The 16,581-nt window shown below is 40.7% G+C and overlaps 1 protein-coding gene across 6 annotated transcripts in view; it reads left to right on the forward strand.

Annotated features, from left to right (window-relative positions):
* CNTNAP5 (contactin associated protein family member 5) overlaps positions 1 to 16,581 on the forward strand; it is a 299,895-nt gene that overhangs the window by 119,820 nt on the left and 163,494 nt on the right. For all 6 annotated transcript variants that reach the window (XR_012633925.1, XR_012633926.1, XR_012633927.1 and 3 more), the window contains one exon: positions 7,470 to 7,617. Coding sequence is in view for 2 of the 6 variants with exons in the window: in XM_074910307.1 (XP_074766408.1) it covers positions 7,470 to 7,617 (148 nt within the window). In the remaining 4 variants the exon portion in view is untranslated. The remainder of the gene's footprint in view (positions 1 to 7,469; positions 7,618 to 16,581) is intronic.

A 16,581-nucleotide genomic window follows, 5' to 3' on the forward strand; every position in this document is an offset into this window, starting at 1 on the left:
TTGTATCTTCTTTCCCCAGGACTACTAACCTGACAGTAGCTCAGAAGTGACCAACTAATGCATAGGAAACCAGGTGGACATTGCATTGCTGAAACACAGCAGTCAGCCCGTCAATACATAACAAATGTAATACATATTTGCCAGTAGGACCCCTGCTTGATAACCTGTACATTAATTTTAATTCTTGCTGTATAGGGAAGTTAAACTACCTCTTTGTATAGACCAGGTTTTTTTGTTTTTGTTTTTGTTTTTTTCCCAATTGGGGGTGGAGGAATGGTAAGGGAAGCTGTCACTTCCTCAGATAATTTGTTATGGGAGGATAATTTTGACAGGTGCCTCTTGTATTCTCTTTTCCTGTGCTCCTCTCTAATAGCAGCTCTGACACTGTGCCAGGGGACATTGCTTTTGAGGTTCTTGTCAAGGATGGGTGTTTCAAAAAAAAGAATGTAGCTGCTGTTAGGAAAGAAGAAAAGAAACATAAGTAGAATGCAGGCTTCTGTTTCTGAAGGTAAGATAGGCTTTAGACTAGGTAGTGTCATAGTGTTCAACCTGGAAGGGAAAACATGAGCCTGGAAAGAGGCAACTCAACTCAGGTTGTTAACCAGAAATGACCAATTACCTTTTGTCATGAAGACCAGGATGAGTTAACAGGAAAGACAGACATGAAGTACTAAGAGGTGCTCAGAGGTGAGTGATGTGCTAAGAGGACATATCCTGCCTTCCAGCTTCCCGTGCCTCGACCAGACTGGCAGCCATTTCCTCTTGGGCTCAGACTAAATAAAACCTGCTTAAATTGGTGGGAAAGGCTCCCATTGACTCTCCAAAGCAGGCAACTTTGTTGTACTTGAAGTAAAATCTGTCCTTCATTTTTAGAGATTGGTTGAAAGAAAATGTAAAGAAAATGTAACCTGCTTGTTGAGAAAGAGAAGTGAGAAAACGTGATGCGGAGGTTTGCTGTCTGTGTACCAAAGGAAGCTGCGCAGTAGGTGAAAACAAACATCTAAATTACATCACTTTAAGGAGCCGAGCAGTCCTCCTTGTCATCCTTTCCTTCTCCCCATTGTCTGACCCGCTCTAGTAGCAAGAGGATTTTTAAGGCCACATGCTGAAAGAGGACAACTCCCAGGGGCCAGGTCCTGCCATGAACCTCTGTGCTGAAGAGCTGCTCTTAACACACCCCCAAATGAGGTGGAGCTTTTAGCAGCTCCCAGTCTGGACACAGGGTGATTGAGATGACAGAAGAGCCATTTCACTGTGTTTCTTTATGACAAGTTATTAACAGTTCTGGCTTGATGTGTTGGGCAGGACTTTCTCCATTCGATAGGCAAAGGAACATTTTTTATTGTTGACATGCACAGTATGTAGGAAAGGTAAAATGTAAAAAGAACATTTAGAGTTTGAAGTTGTATTTTTGTTCTTCCACATTTTTTTCCCTTTTTTTCATCTTGGTGTAATCTCTCCTTTTTTTTTTTTTTTACATGTCTTTGTGTTTTAGGGCCAGGCTGAGGTGAGGGGAGGAGTTTCTAGAATTGCCTGAACTGACATTTGCTTTCATTTCACAGCAGAAATTGAATGGATTTTTTAATTTTCGTTGTTACAAAAAGTCACCACAAACCTGTCCAACCAAGCCCAAGGTGTTGCTAGGAGGCACCGATGCAGTATAATTGTTCTGTGAAAAAAACCCTGTAGCTTCCCATTAAAATCAGAGGCTGCCGAGTTTCCATATGGTGCATTTGTGGCTGTGTTGTGTCCTTGTCATGGTAGCATTCAGTCTCTTTCCACATATACAAGCAGAGGCACAGGACCCCCACCATAACATGATTTCATTCGCTGGCCTCCACAAAACCTGGATTTAATATCCACGCTCAATAGCCCAACTGAGTTGTGTCCCACAAAATACAAACGAGCAGAACTGAAATGCTGTTGCCTCTGGATGAAGGTAAAAGCTATCCTTGAGTAAAAGTTTATTTTAACCTAGAACATGTGAGAAGCTAGACAATGCTTCCTCCTTCATGTCTCAGATTTTCATGTTGTTTCTTAGTTGAAAATTAATGTTTTCTTTAAAGTGAACGTACATTCAAATGTTTCAGGAGGTCCTGGGAGGCATCCACAAGGAAGCATGTTCTGTATCACAGTGCTAACTCCTAGTTCATGATCTTTCTCATCCTAGTAAGAAAGTTTAAAAGGGTGAATGACATTGTTTTACTCTTAAGTATTGCGGTTTTGGGATTTATGACAGGCTTAGCTGCTTTTATCTCACTTTGTTTCCTTCACTAAACTGCTGGATAGCTTGAATTCAATGTCCTTCCATCCTTATTTCTTTAGGCACTGGAGGCAGCATACTGCGATATTATGGGTGAGATTTGAAGGTGGAGTGCTCTTTTCTGTGCTTGTAGTTCTTTCAGTGAATGTTGAAATGTTGTAAATTGCTAACATCTGTGTTATGTGCCCTCTGCCCATTCATAATCTGATTTTTTTTTTTTTCCCCCCCCTCAGCTCAGTTCATCAGAGTGACTTTGGCAGAAATGAGGGTATTCAATACTACTTCAAATATCTTCCCTAGAAGGTAGTTAACCTCAGGTCTGCCAGCTCACTGTTCAGGGCTGATTGTGCCTGTGTTGCTGCTTGCATACTCATTTTGAACGCATCCCATTACCTGCCTAACAAAGTGGGAGAGCAAAATATATTCAGTAGAGTCATTATGGGAACCACCTTCTGCAGCTCTGTAAATAAATTGCCATTTCCTGTGCAGAGTGTGCGTGCAGGGAAGACTTAGATAAAGGCCTGCATCTGATGCTATCTTTTGAATTGATTAGGTTTTCATGAGCAGACACTTTTCTTGCATCCTATTTCCAGTTGTGAGTCTAAAGGTGGAGACCCATCTAAGAGTTTGGCCAAAGTGCTAGAGAAAGTTTAGCACATCAGATCTCACTGGTATGATCTGGCATAGATCTGAATTAATATATGAGGTAGCGAAACAAATGTGTGTCTGCAGAGTTATTAAACAACTGTCAAATTTCACCGTGGTTGCGTGACATTTTCCTGATCTGCCCTTGAATGGCTTTTGGGATCCCTCTGAATGAGAGAACTGTATAAACAGCCCATTCATTTGAACTGTTGTTTTTCCTGAGGGACTCATACATCCAAATTCCAGGTAACAGTGGTGGGTTTCTGATTTAAACTTCTTTTGAAAGTTTTCTTTTTCATCTAAACTGGAGTTCTATTTTGTTCCACTTCAGTATAACCCATGAACCAGGTGGGCTGAGCATTGGGAAGAGCATTGTATATGCTTGTCTCATCCTTACTCCTTCCTCCGTGTCGACAGCCGCTGCCAAAGAGGCAGTACTGGGCTGGTTGGACCCTGCTCCGAACCACTGCAGCTGTTCTTACCTCACCTCTTCATGCCAGTGGGACCTGCCTTTGCTGGCTCATAAAAAAAGCCTCATAAAATATTACTGTGGTGCCATGGTCTGTGTCACAGCAGGGCACCACGCAGCCAGGCATCGTGAAACAAGCTGGGTCCAAGAGGCAGCCCTGCCTGTGGCAAGCTGTTAACCTTACACCCGCTAGCACTAGGGAAAAGTTTTTGCCTTCGAGAAGGTGACAGTATTTGGTGCTAATGGAGCTTTTTGATTTATAAGCCCCATAGAATGCCAGAAGCAGAATTTCCCAGGTAAATCATCAGTTTGTTGTGTTTATAGGGCTTGTAAGAAACCACAGATTTCAGTGCTATATTCCCTCCCAGAGCAACTGTGTTGCATGGGAAATGGCATGCAGGTGCTTTGTTTTCTTCGCTAGTTTGTCGTTTTGTTCCTGTGAATTAATCCATATCAACAACAGGTTGTAATAGAGGCTGTTTCTCAGGAGGAAATATTTCTGCCATTCTTACCAATGTTCACTGTTAATCAATATTTGAATGTCCAGGGCTACGAAATCTGGTATTGCATCCTTGTTTCATCTTCTTTAACAGATGGATTATTTGTGTCAGCTGTGGGTCTCAGTTTTCAAGTGACCAACCACGGCAATTGGTGTTATTCAATCAATGGTCTACAGCCCACAGGTGGTCCATAAAACATTGGAAGTTGATCTGTATAGCAGTGGGATTTGGAAGCGAAAATCAAAGCAATCCTAAAGGCATACACAGTGACACCCCGCAGTTAGCAGCAAGCTGTGATGTGCCAGCTGCATGCAAAACCATCTCGCAGGCGCAGATCGATAGCTACAGCATTTCCTGTGGATTGTTTTCCCCCAAAGTTTCATTGGCTCTTTGGTTATTAGAGAAGCTTGAGAAACACTGCTGTAAGGGATGTATTGGACTTTTAAAGGATTTATTTTTACTGACATGACTGTTTCAACATGGGAAGGATGTTTTTACATAGTTGCACATCAGATTTGGAGTCAATTGATTTGGAGGCTGGATGTGGATAATTCTGGCTGTTCCTTGAAGCGTTGTGGAGGAAACTGTCTTGCACAGATGACTATGACAATGAGGTACAGCTGTCAGTTTCACCTGGCAAAGCCACAAATATCCTTTGACTGCAGAGGCAGTTCCTGAAAGGTGCTGTACGCAGCAGTGCCTGGAGGCAGGGGGGTGCCTCAGTGTTTGAGAGCACTGGTGATGCTTGTGTGCATTGTACCTGACTGTGTGGTTTGCACAAGCTTTGCAAAAAATGTCTTTACAGGTTTGCCCTGCAAGAGAGGTGTCAAGACTGCCCTTAGCATCATTAGTTGAGAACTGCCTCTATGGTTTTCCAGCGGCCGCGAGGGCCCACTGATCACAGCATGCTGCCGAGTGCCAGTGCGGGCGGTGTTCCTACCTCCTTCCCAAGCAGGAATATGTGGGCTGTTTAGCACACAGTCATATTCACAAATCGCCTAATTCCCATTACTTTGTAATTGCAAGGAGATATTTCTAGAGGTGCTGTGCTTTTCAACTTGGTCTTTCTCCCAGAATATTTTCTTTTTCATATAAACCAAAAAATTATTACCTTGTCAGGGCCTGTGATGCAATGTGCAGTATTGACAGCCTTGTGTATGAGAGGATTATGAGAAGAAAAACAATACAGACCCTTCCCTTGTTTCACAGTGTTGCTATATTAAGGTGTAATTTTTCTTTTGTCTCTTAATTTTCACCTTTCACTTGCTTTCTAGTCTCACTGCGTTTTAAGGTTTTCTTCACAATTGGGAAGACTGGAAACTCTTTGCTGCCCCTCTGTTCTTTTTCTTCTTTCTTCCTTCTTTCCTTTTTTATCTTTTCAAATATGAGATTTTTACCTAATGGCATGATTCCAAGCTTTCTAAGCAAACAAGTAGAAACCGATGCTCCCCTTTGTCCATCTCGTATATCCATGGGTGTCTTAATAAAAATGTGAGTGCTGCCACAGCTCTGACTGTGAGACTTACTCTCTGCTGACGGTTTCATTACTGAGAAGAACAAGGTTTTTTCACTTGAAGTACAAGGTAAAAAATCTCTGAAATACTGCTGGAGTTTGAATTTGGCTCCTATCTGGAAAGCAGTATGAGTAAGCCCAGGACATCTTGAAGTGTTACTTGTGGCACTTCTCAAAACATATCTGATGGGCAAGGCTCCTGAGCTGCTGTATGCAGTTAACTTTGAATTAAGATCAACAAGAATCTCCATCCCAAAAAAATTAAAAAAAAAAAAAAAACATAATGTAGCTGAATTTGTGACAGGTTGGTTAACCATCACATAATGCTTGTAGAAAACAAGAACTTGTGCATAAAAAGTTCAGAATAAGAGATGCAGGATAAGCAAAATTTGTGGAACAGTTGGACAATTGGGATAGCCAAATTATATACCCTTTTCAGCCTCATAAGCTTCTAATAAAAATATTTCTACTGATCGCATGTTTTGAAGGGTGGTTCTTCATTTCACTGAAGTAACTGGGGTTGTGAGAAATTGTTTCGGTAAAATTGTTCATCTTCAGAGGCAAGCAATACCAGCAGCGGAATGCAATTGCAGAGCATGTTTTAGGAATTGAAAATATGTTTTCTTTTTCATTCATGACTAGATGGAAACTAGGGCTTATTACATATAAGAGTATTTTCTCAGGTTAGAGTTTTTAGGTTGAAATGAAAAAAAGCATAGAATGGTTTAAAAGTATTGTTCCTTAGATATGTTAAAGGATTTTTTTTATTGAATATAGTTCTAATAATATGATAGCACACTGCTTTTAGTGAAACAAGAACGCACTGAATTTGAAGTTTTGCATCATTTTAACAACACTTGGGGAAAAAATTGGAATGTTTGCCTTTGAGTAAAAATTTAAACAGCTGTTAATTAGTCCTTTTTTTCAAAGTGGAGATGAAACCCACAATCTCTTTAACTCATCCTTCAGCCATCGAGAATGAATTGTAGGTCTACTTTACTGGGGTTATTCTGAATTGTGCTTGCATTTGTATTGCATAGTTGCATGGTACTAGCTTTTGTACGGCAGAAGCGTTTAAAAGTGGTACAACTTTTTGTGATTAAATTTTATACTGAGAAAGCGAAAGACCTCTTAGAAACACAGGCTTCCTGTGAGATTATTTTTTTGTGAGTTCTATCTTTGGTTTTCACATTTTAGAACTGTTAGCTTCAAATTTAAATCCTAGCTGAGTTGTTCAAATGTTCTGAAGATAGCAGGAAGTCTGTGATATTCCTAGCCCAGTATTACAGAGTAAGGGTGTAAAGATGAATTAAAAAAGTTTCAGGTGGGATCAGAGCTTGTATGCTTGTCTTAAGGTTCAACTTTAAAAACCTGAAGTCATTCTTCATCCGTGAGCGAATTTCTTCTTGTTGAGTGATAATTCTGATTAGGGCTATTAATTTGGCTTGCAGTTGCAAGCAGTTAATCAAATAGGTGAGAAAAAAATTAAAGCTTGCAAGCAATAATAATTTAACTCTGTTGGGTTCAAACACAGTTGAACTGTTGACTCTCCTGTATACTGACTCAAGCCTTCATCTCTTCCTGTGTCTTGCTTGGGTTTTCTGTGGCATATCTAGATATACACTTTCCCATTCATCTTCCTAGGCCTGGCCAACCTCAGTTGACCATCTTTTTCTGCTAGTCTGAATGCACCAAAGGCTAAACTGGGCCCCATCCTTCAATGTACTGAAGGGACTGGTTATGATAGAGGTTGGTGGAGTATTGTGGTGCACAGGAATATCCTGGGTTTGGAGAAATTATGCAGCGTCTTCTGTAACATCCCCATCTACAACCCGCTTTTGTGACTCCTTTTATGTGTCCACTGACTCCTCTGAGGAGCTCTGTGTGCTGCTGTCTCCCTCCTTTCCCTCTATAAGAGATACAGCACTTAAACTGATTCTCAAGTTTTCTTCTAAATAATACTGAGTAATTTATGAGACTGAGAATCAGGAAAAGGGGAGGCAGTTCCCACCCTTAATTCAAAGTGCTTCATTCACCTCTTGGTGCTAAATGTCTCACCAAGGCTCTCTGTCCTTCCAGGTTTTCACAGGGAACAGCAACGCTGACAGCGTGGTTCACCACAAATTTCTGCACTCCATGAAAGCCCGCTTCTTGCGCTTCATCCCTCTGAAGTGGAATGTCGGTGGACGGATAGGGCTGAGAGTTGAGGTCTTCGGCTGCTCCTATAGTAAGTCGTTACATCTTAACGCACATTTTTTCAAAGACCTTTTGGTTGATGCCGTCAGTGCTGTGGGATGGGTCCAGCATGACCTTTATGAGTTAAAATGTAATGTGAAATTCATAGCCATCATTGTTTTTTCAGCAGTTGTCTCTGCTCGGGGATGTGCTGGCCCATCTAGCTCAGCTGATGAAGCTTTCTCAGAGCTGAGCTCACCACAGAGCAATTTGCTGGTTCTTGTGAGTGCAAGGCTGGCAGATGCTGCAAAACCTCCTGCCCTGCTGGAGGGCATAGAGCTACTTGGGATCTTTTGTAGGGCTTTATTTAGGAAAGGTACCACTTTTTTCTTAAATAGTTCCTTTTTGGTTTTAAGACAACTTAACTAGTTGCTGAGGAAAGTGCTGCGGATTGTTCAGCTAGTATTTCTATTTGAGGGTGATGACTTTATAGTTCCAGAGAACAGAGAACTCATCTGCTGCTTTAAATGTTTTTGCATGGGTGTTTACGTCAGCACTCTATAACATGTGGTGATGAGCCTCTAAGACATGGTCTGCAATGGTTTGTAACATGGGCTTTGGAGAAGCTTATAAACATTTGTTACTTGAGACATTTCAGCCCCATAGTTACCTTGGTGTACTACTGCAGGTATATGACCTATCAGCCCAGAAGAGTGCAAATGTAAAGAAAACAGACAAGTATTGCTCCCATACACAAAACAACAACAAGTCCACAAATGAGGAAACACAAGTTCAGTATTTGTTTCTTATGTGGCTGTTTGTTTATCAAATGGTCAAGTGTGACTTAAGATGCTACTGGAGACAGGTGAGATTTTGCTGGGGAGATTTCAAGGGATTAAGAGCATTTTATCAGTAAATTCAATGTAGTGTGGCACAAGTCACCATCATGTGACACTACTGTATTTGTACATCTCCCCATTTAGTTTCCATCTTAATCTGCTTTTGCTGGGTGCAAAAAAGGGGTTGTATGTTAAAAAAGTAGAAACCCTTCTATTTGGGAGACTTCTTAAATTCATTTGAGCAGAATCAAAGAGCAAGGTGTCTTAAGCCTTTTGATTCACGTGATCCCACTGAACAGAGACACAGCTCCAGGACTCATCACTACACTCGGGTCTTAGGACGGATTCACACAGTTTCACACAGAGATCCTTGTTATGATCTATGTGTAGATCTATGTGTAGATCTAAAAGATCCAGTCAGATTTTTTTAAATGTTGCTTTTCCACCTACTTTGATGTTCAGGCACTGCAAGTTTTTAAGTACAGATCTGCAAGAGCCTGGTCTGGGTGGGTAGTCACTAGGATAAGAGACCATTTCTAGCCATACCAGTGAACATGGAAACTGAAACCTATAAATCAAAACCAATGGCCCTTGACATAATTCCAAAGCACTTATCTCATCTGCTTTCACAGAGCTTTATTCTGTTAACAATGACCAAACCTGTGCAGTAAAGAGTGTAGCTCAAACAGACGTGCAACAAATAGAACTTGAACTGAAGGCTGAAACTTCTGTAGCTGAGTGTGTTTGGGCGCTACTCCATGTACAGTACTACATGGGAACTATTTTCTTGTCATATTGTGGTTGTATCTTCTATGATATGAAGAAGACTTCAAAGTCATTTGCAGGCTATTTAGTTACACTGATATCATCTAACTCTTCATCTTTGTCCTGTACCCTGCGGATACAGGAAATAAAAATGCTTGTGCAGAACTAAGGTATGAGATTGAAGCAAGCCAGAAAAGAAATAACGGGGTTCATAAAAGTTTTGCAGAGTGTTGAAATATTCATTCCGTTTATATAAATGTGCCATTCAAATTTCTCTCTGGCAAATTGCATATGCCAAGCAATACCTGTCTACAAGTTTTGCTTATATAGTTTCACTGTCTTGGCTACTCCTAACCCAGGCACTCCAGCACTGTACAAAATACATTTGATCATTTATAAAATGTCATCTTTACTGTTATACTGACAGAATATCTGCATCAGATCCTGAGCTGGTACACACCTACATCACTGCATTTTGTAACATTTGACAGCATATAGAATCATCCACCATGTTCAATTCTGGCAGAAGTAATATATTAATAATTTGAAAAGAGTTTTAAAAAATGACAAAAAAAAAAAAAAATCACTAGAAACAACCTATTGGACAAGCCAGGAAGGAAATGGAACTGGAAGAGCAAATGTCCCAAGTGTGCACCATCTCTGAGAGATGGCCCTTTATGCAAGTGTTTCTCTGTATATGAAAGAAGGGATTTGAGCCTGGGAGTAGGAACAGTGTTATAGACACCTACCTGTACCAAAAGTTTCAACTGATATAAACTAATCTGTAAGATCCTAATTCCCAGTTATGCCCCATCATCTTTAAGCCATTGGAATGGCTTAAAGGCTTTTACAGATAAGCAAACCTGCAGTATTTGATCTTAAGTCCACTGAAGTTGAAGAAAGGATTTCCACTGGTATTCTAGCTTTGGATCCAGTCCTGAAGTGTAAGATAAAAACAGAACATGTGGATGGGAAACTCATATGAACCAAAGCTTGCCCAAATGCACATGTGTGACTGTGGGGTCATTTTTACCTTTCAGCCTACTTGTAGAAGCAGACTGAAATTCAGATGATGCTGGACCGCTGACTGTCCATTCCACCTTTCAGGCAGATGTTGCCTCCGAAAGGGCAGCGCCTGATCTGAAAACAGTTACTTTATATTGATATCTGGGGCAGAAAGCTGCAGAAGTAAAGTTTTCACTTACAGACAAGCTGGAGATCCTTTTTGTGTGAGTGGCAGCATTCACTGGTTGTCTGAAACAAAAGGCTGGGGACACTGGCAGCTTAGGCCATCTGAATTTCATGTGCTGCTGCACATCTGTTAAAACCCTGGGACTAGTGCCAAACATGCAGCTGAGCACCTCGCTGTGGTACACCAGGGCATGCAAAATAGCCGGTGGTTCCTTGAATGGTCTCTGCTCACATCAGCACCTTTATAACCTTGCATATTCGAGCAGAAGATAACAGCTGCAGGAGAGGTTTGTGGTTTTGCTGCTGCTTAAGCATTTTTTTTGATGGCAAAGTTAGGTGAATGTTACACCCTTGTGTCAGCGCAAGGCTCTGATTTCTCATTTTTGGGGTATGACTGTCCTGTGCAGCATACTCTGCTGAAGAGGTCCCAGAAACACAACCTTGTACTACCTTTTGGCAAATGCAGCTTTCAGTGCTGAGAGTTTAGTAGGTGGCATATGGAAGGCATCAGGTCTTGTAGGTCACCAAACACTCTTCCAGGGCACACTAACACAATATTAGAGATTAACTGCTACGTGCAGTGGATGCCAGTGACTAACTTACCGTGTGATTTCACTGTGCTGCTAAATGGCGCTCACTGGTTTTTACTGATCCTCCTAGAAGTAATTTACCACTATGAATTTATCCCTAAAACTTCTCTGTCAAATGAGAGCTTTCTCTTCTTTTTTTCTTCCTCCCTTCTCCTTTTTCTTTTCAACCTCTAATTGGTTACCAGCTGACATTGTTTATGTGGAACATAAAAACATGTATTTAATAGTAAAGCTCTTTCAGACACATGAGTTTGCTTGACCCTATCCCATACAGATCGAAGTTCCTAAGCAACAAAGCACTCCCAAGGGCATCAGATCAGCTGGAATTCACATATCACACATGTAATTGTTTACTTTCTTACACAGAAAGTGTAAATATAAATGAAAATTAATTAATTGAAATTCCTGGAAAGATTCCGTTTTACATGTTCAAAATAGGTACAGAAATAAGGGGGAGATTATCTTGATCTGAAAACATATGTTGTTGTTTCCTGTTTGGAAGAGATCTTATGATGAGTTAAATGGAAATTTCCATGCAGAGGTATGTGTAAGCTCTTAATGTCCCTTTGCAGCAGTGGCTCCAGAAGCAGTGGGATTGTAACAGATAACCAGAGCTGCAGCAGAGGAGGTGTTCAGACAAATGGCAAACCAATTGCTTTTGATGCTGGGGGCAGTAAGGGGGGAACGGGTATATCTTTATAGTTGGGAAAAGTCTTGTTAGCTTAGCGCAGGAAAAAAACCTGCTGACACAATTGCTTTTATAGGATAAGATTTATAGCTGCATTGAAGATGCTGATCATATTCTATAACTGGTTAACAGCCCAAAATGCATCAGCAGAATCAGGTGCAGTTAACAGGCTAGGAAACCACAGTAGAAACAATGATAAGGTGTGAGACAGGTTATCTTCTGCTTTTGAGACCAGAGTCCTTCATACACAGTTCAGGACTCTTGATTTCTCATCCTTTGCTGTCATTGCTTCAGGGAGTATCATCTGATATTGTGCTTTTTTGATTAAATGATATTTTTACTGGATCTTTTTACCTTTTTTTTTTTTTTCTCTTTTCCTCACCTTCTTTCATCCTCTCCTTTGTCTTCATATGAGACAGAAAAGAATGCATTGTAGAGCACCACTTTAAAGTCTGATGGTCATTGACCAGTAGTTTGTAATCAACTGCATAAGATAAACACTGAAATGATTGCTTACCAAGCTGCAGACATAGATTTGTGATAGGAATAGAGCTGCATAGCAGAACAGTCACCTCTGACGTGCTCATCCACATTCATCCCTTGGATTGCATGTCTGAGAGGGGTATGAAGAGCAAAGTCAGACTGTTTTAGTCTAACTCAAACCAGAAAGACATGACTGGCCAGGAGACATATCTGTTCAGACCAGGATCAGTCCTCCTCCTTTCTGCAGGGAGTTAAAGCTTCTGTTCATTGATGCAAGTGCAAGACCAAAAGTTTCTCTCTCAAATTTCAACTGTTCCTAGAGAATATTTTGTATTTTGGAATAACTTTGCCAAACAAGTGTTTACTTTTTCCAACATTGCTAGGAAGACCGTCTTTGTAAGTATGAATGCATATCTTCTCTGCTGTCAGGAGAAGATTGCTGCACAAGTAAACTTCATGCTTTCACATCGCTCCTAGCCTGGCTCCTTTCAGAATAGCTGGTCCCAGAGGTTGAGCTCTGTGGTCATATGTTCCCTTTCAAATAAAATTTTAAAAAAAGCTGAATTAACCTGGTAATCCACCTTCAACTAACTTCTGTGTTTACACCCACCCCCGAGTGACTTTAATGTTTGGATCTGTGTTGGGAAAGGAAATTCAAATGCAATGACGTAACTGGCACCCCTGCAGCCAGAACCTCTACTGAATTTCATGAAAGCTTGATGAATTATTCCTATTTTAAGGGAACTTCACCAGTGAGCAGGAGTACCTAGGTACTCCTGCCCCCTGTACCACTGGTGAGGCCACACTTTGAATACTGTGTTCAGTTTTGGGCCCCTCACTACACAAAAGACATTGAGGTGCTGAAGCGTGTCCAGGAAAGTGCAAGGAAGCTGGTGAAGGGTCTAGAGCACAAGTCTTGAGAAGTGGCTGAGGGAACTGGGGTTGTTTAGCCTGGAGAAAAGGAGGCTTATCACGCTCTACAACTACCTAAAAGTAGGTTCTAGCGAGGTGGGTGTCAGTCTCTTCTCCCAAGTAACAAGGGATAGGACAAGAGGAAATGGCCTCAAGTTGTGCCAGGAGAGATTTAGCTTGGACGTTAGGAAAAAATAGGAAAAAAGGTTTATCGAGTATTGGAACAGACTGCCCAGGGAAGTGGTTGAGTCGCCATTCGTGGAAGTATTTTTAAGGCCTGTAGATGTGGCACTTAGGAACATGGCTTAGTGGTGACTTGGCAGTGTTAGGTTTATGGTTGGACTTGATGATATTAAAGGATTTTGTATGTATTTACAGAAGATGCATCTGTTCGAATTGTTGGTCAGTGGTGAATAACATGAAGGGAAGCATATTTTGCCTGATCTCAACTTTTGAGTTTTGTAGCCTTGTTGATGAGGACAGTATAGAAAAGTACCCAGGCTGAGTTAAGTCTGTCTTCAGGGAGGATAAGTAAACCAGCAGGAAGTGCAGAATCAAACCACATGTTGTGTTTTAGTTTGTTATTCCTACAGGTTTTCTGAGACTTATAACGTTTCTGATCCTTGTTCTCTTGCTGCAAGTAGATTATGGACATACATAGACTAAATAAACACTAAGCAAACAAGCAGGTTATCTGTAGCAACTGTATTAAATTGTGCTGTATCTTTCAATTTTTAACAGGAAGCCAATGATTTGTTGTCATGCAAACTGCCACTAATGACTTTTGGCTGCCAGTCTTAGCATTTATTTGACATATTCCCATTTCGTTCAGGGCTATTCATTGGCCAGTGTACTCACAACTGATAATTAGCGAAGAACCTCTCAGAAATAAGTTTTCCTTTGTGTTATACTCTGTAAATGTCAGTGGTAGAGCTCAAGAAATTGTGTGTCATGCTGTAGCTTAGTGGAGTTAAAACAAGGACTGAAGTGTGAACTTCAGTTTAGATCCTAGGAAGAAGAAGAAAAAACAGGCTGCTATTACAGCAACACTGAATCAGTGCTCTCTTACAGTATCTTTGTTTTTGAGAGCTAGGCAGAAAATCAACTTTAACTGCAAAATGCACTGGAAATCAAAGACAGTAAGTTCTTTATAAGCTATTTCCTAATTCCTGCCCGTGTTAAAATGAAACCATTTTTATGATACATTTGCAATTTACTTTAAACAAATTGAAGTATTTAATTTAGCTAGGGGAAATTCATAAGAACTAAAGTATGAATTTAATACCCTTTACAGAAACTGGCAGTCAAGGTGTCAATAGAGAGAAATCAGCAATTCTGAAGGAGCTGTTTCTGAACAACTAATTAAGAAATAAAAACCAGTAAAAGCAGGTGGAGTGAATACTTTTGTAGTCATAATGCTTCCTATACTAGCAACTCTTCCATGTATGATAGTAAACAGCATGTTATAATTCTGACATCACAGATAAAAAGTTGATCTTAGCTTATTCTGGAGTGAATTTTTCTGAGTGTTGAATTTCTTTGTAGTGTTATTCTCATAAGAAATAATTAGTTGCCTTCAGATTTTGAATGGAATCTTTTTTTGTGTGACATAATTTCACATCAAATTTAAATTTTGTGCTCTCTGCAAGTTTGTAAATATGCCATCAAACTTTTATACAAACATGCAGAAATTATCGATTATAGTTTCCATGGTAACAAATCATTAACGGAGCAAATGAATCTACTATTAATACTCAAAAGGATAGAAGAACTCTAAAGGGAGTTTAGGTGACTTAAATCAGGAACTTTAATAACATTGCAGATGTTGACGTGGAAGACTTGATTGTTTTTTTTCTTATGGACCTTTCAGTTATTTGTCAAAAGAAAATGGAAAGCTGATAGCCTTGGATTATAATTAAAACATGTGGTTTGCAAACAAAGGTGGTCTATGCTCTTTCTTCTTGGTTACTCTGAAGGTATTCTTTGTCTTTATTCATGTATTCCAGTAGTTATGTAGTTTAGTAAACCCTTGTTCAGATTCTTCATCATCTGGTATTCTTAATTGTTAATATTTTTCTTCAAAACACAAAATAGCAATTGACAGATTTATTTACAAGTGGATATTTTATCCGTAATTTGTGCCAAATTGCATTTGGATCATAGTATCATAGCATGGCTTGGGTTGAAAGGGACCTTAAAGATCATCTCGTTCCAACCCCCCTGCCATGGGCAGGGACACCTTCCACTAGACCAGGTTGCTCAAAGCCCCATTGACTTCCAGGGAGAGGGCATCCACAGCTTCTCAGGGCAACCTGTTCCAGTGTCTCACCACCTGCACAGTAAAGTATTCTTCCTTATATCTAATCTAACTCTACTCTCAGTTGACAACTGTTATCCCTTGTCCTATCACTGCTGTCACATCCTGCTCAATCAAAGGAGACAAGTGGCTTAGATTTGTAAGTCCCCAATGGAGTGGGCAACAGTGAGACTAGTCTCAAAGTTCAGACATTACATTGTGGGAAATTAATAAAAGTCTAGACATTTATTAATTTCCCACAAAGTACTAATTGGGTAAATGATAATTGACTAAGTATATAATGAGTTATGGCAAACAATATAATATGCCTTGCATTACCTAATGATAAGGAAAAAGGGGGAAAAATAGAAGACAGATAAAGAGAGATGTAGAAATAGAGATCACTGGTCTGGATTCCTGTGCTGGTCCTGCCAACAAGAGTTCAGGGTGCATCCATCTTTGCTTCACTTTGCTTTACTTTGCTTCACTTGGCTCCTTTTCTTTCACTCCTTGCCCCCCCCCCTCAATTTATACACACTTTCCTTGGGTCCCTCCCCTAGGTCAACCTAGCTAGCTATGTATCATATGTATGTGATAGGAGGGATAAGGTGCTTCATGGGATGATGTAACATGCATGATTTTGTTAATCTTCATTAGCATATGCAGGAGTGACAACTTTAATATGCATTTCGGGGGTAATGAAGCAAAGGTCATTCACCGGACAGATGGCTCTTGAAACTTTACAAGATGCACCAGAGCAGAACCATCCTGTCTTCACATGACTCCCTCCTCCAGCTGCATCCTGTGCTATCCAGGCAGGCTTATCAGCTCCAAAATGCACACTATCCACCCCATGACTATAGTTTTGTTACTTGTGCATGTTTGAGACATTCCACAGCTCGTTGGGCCTTCTCTCCACCCCATGCCTTATCTCTTTCTCAGGCTGTTTTTCTCAGTCCTTGTTTCTCACAGGCCTGTTTCTCTCTGGCCCTGTTTCAAGGAGTTACAAGTTGTCTTTCACAACTACACTCCCTGATAAAGAGTCCCCATCTTTCCTGTAGCCCCTTTAAGTACTGGAAGGCCACTATAAGGCCTCCCTGGAGCCTTCTCTCCTCCAGCTGAACACCCCCAACTCTCTCAGCCTGTCCTCATAAGGGAGTGGCTCCAACCCCCTGATCATCTTTGTGGCTTCCTCTGGCCTCGCTTCAGCAGGTCCATGTCCTCCGTCTGCTGGGGGCCCCAGAGCTGGACA

The sequence above is a fragment of the Athene noctua genome, chromosome 7, assembly GCF_965140245.1.
Source record: "Athene noctua chromosome 7, bAthNoc1.hap1.1, whole genome shotgun sequence".
NCBI lineage: Eukaryota > Metazoa > Chordata > Aves > Strigiformes > Strigidae > Athene > Athene noctua.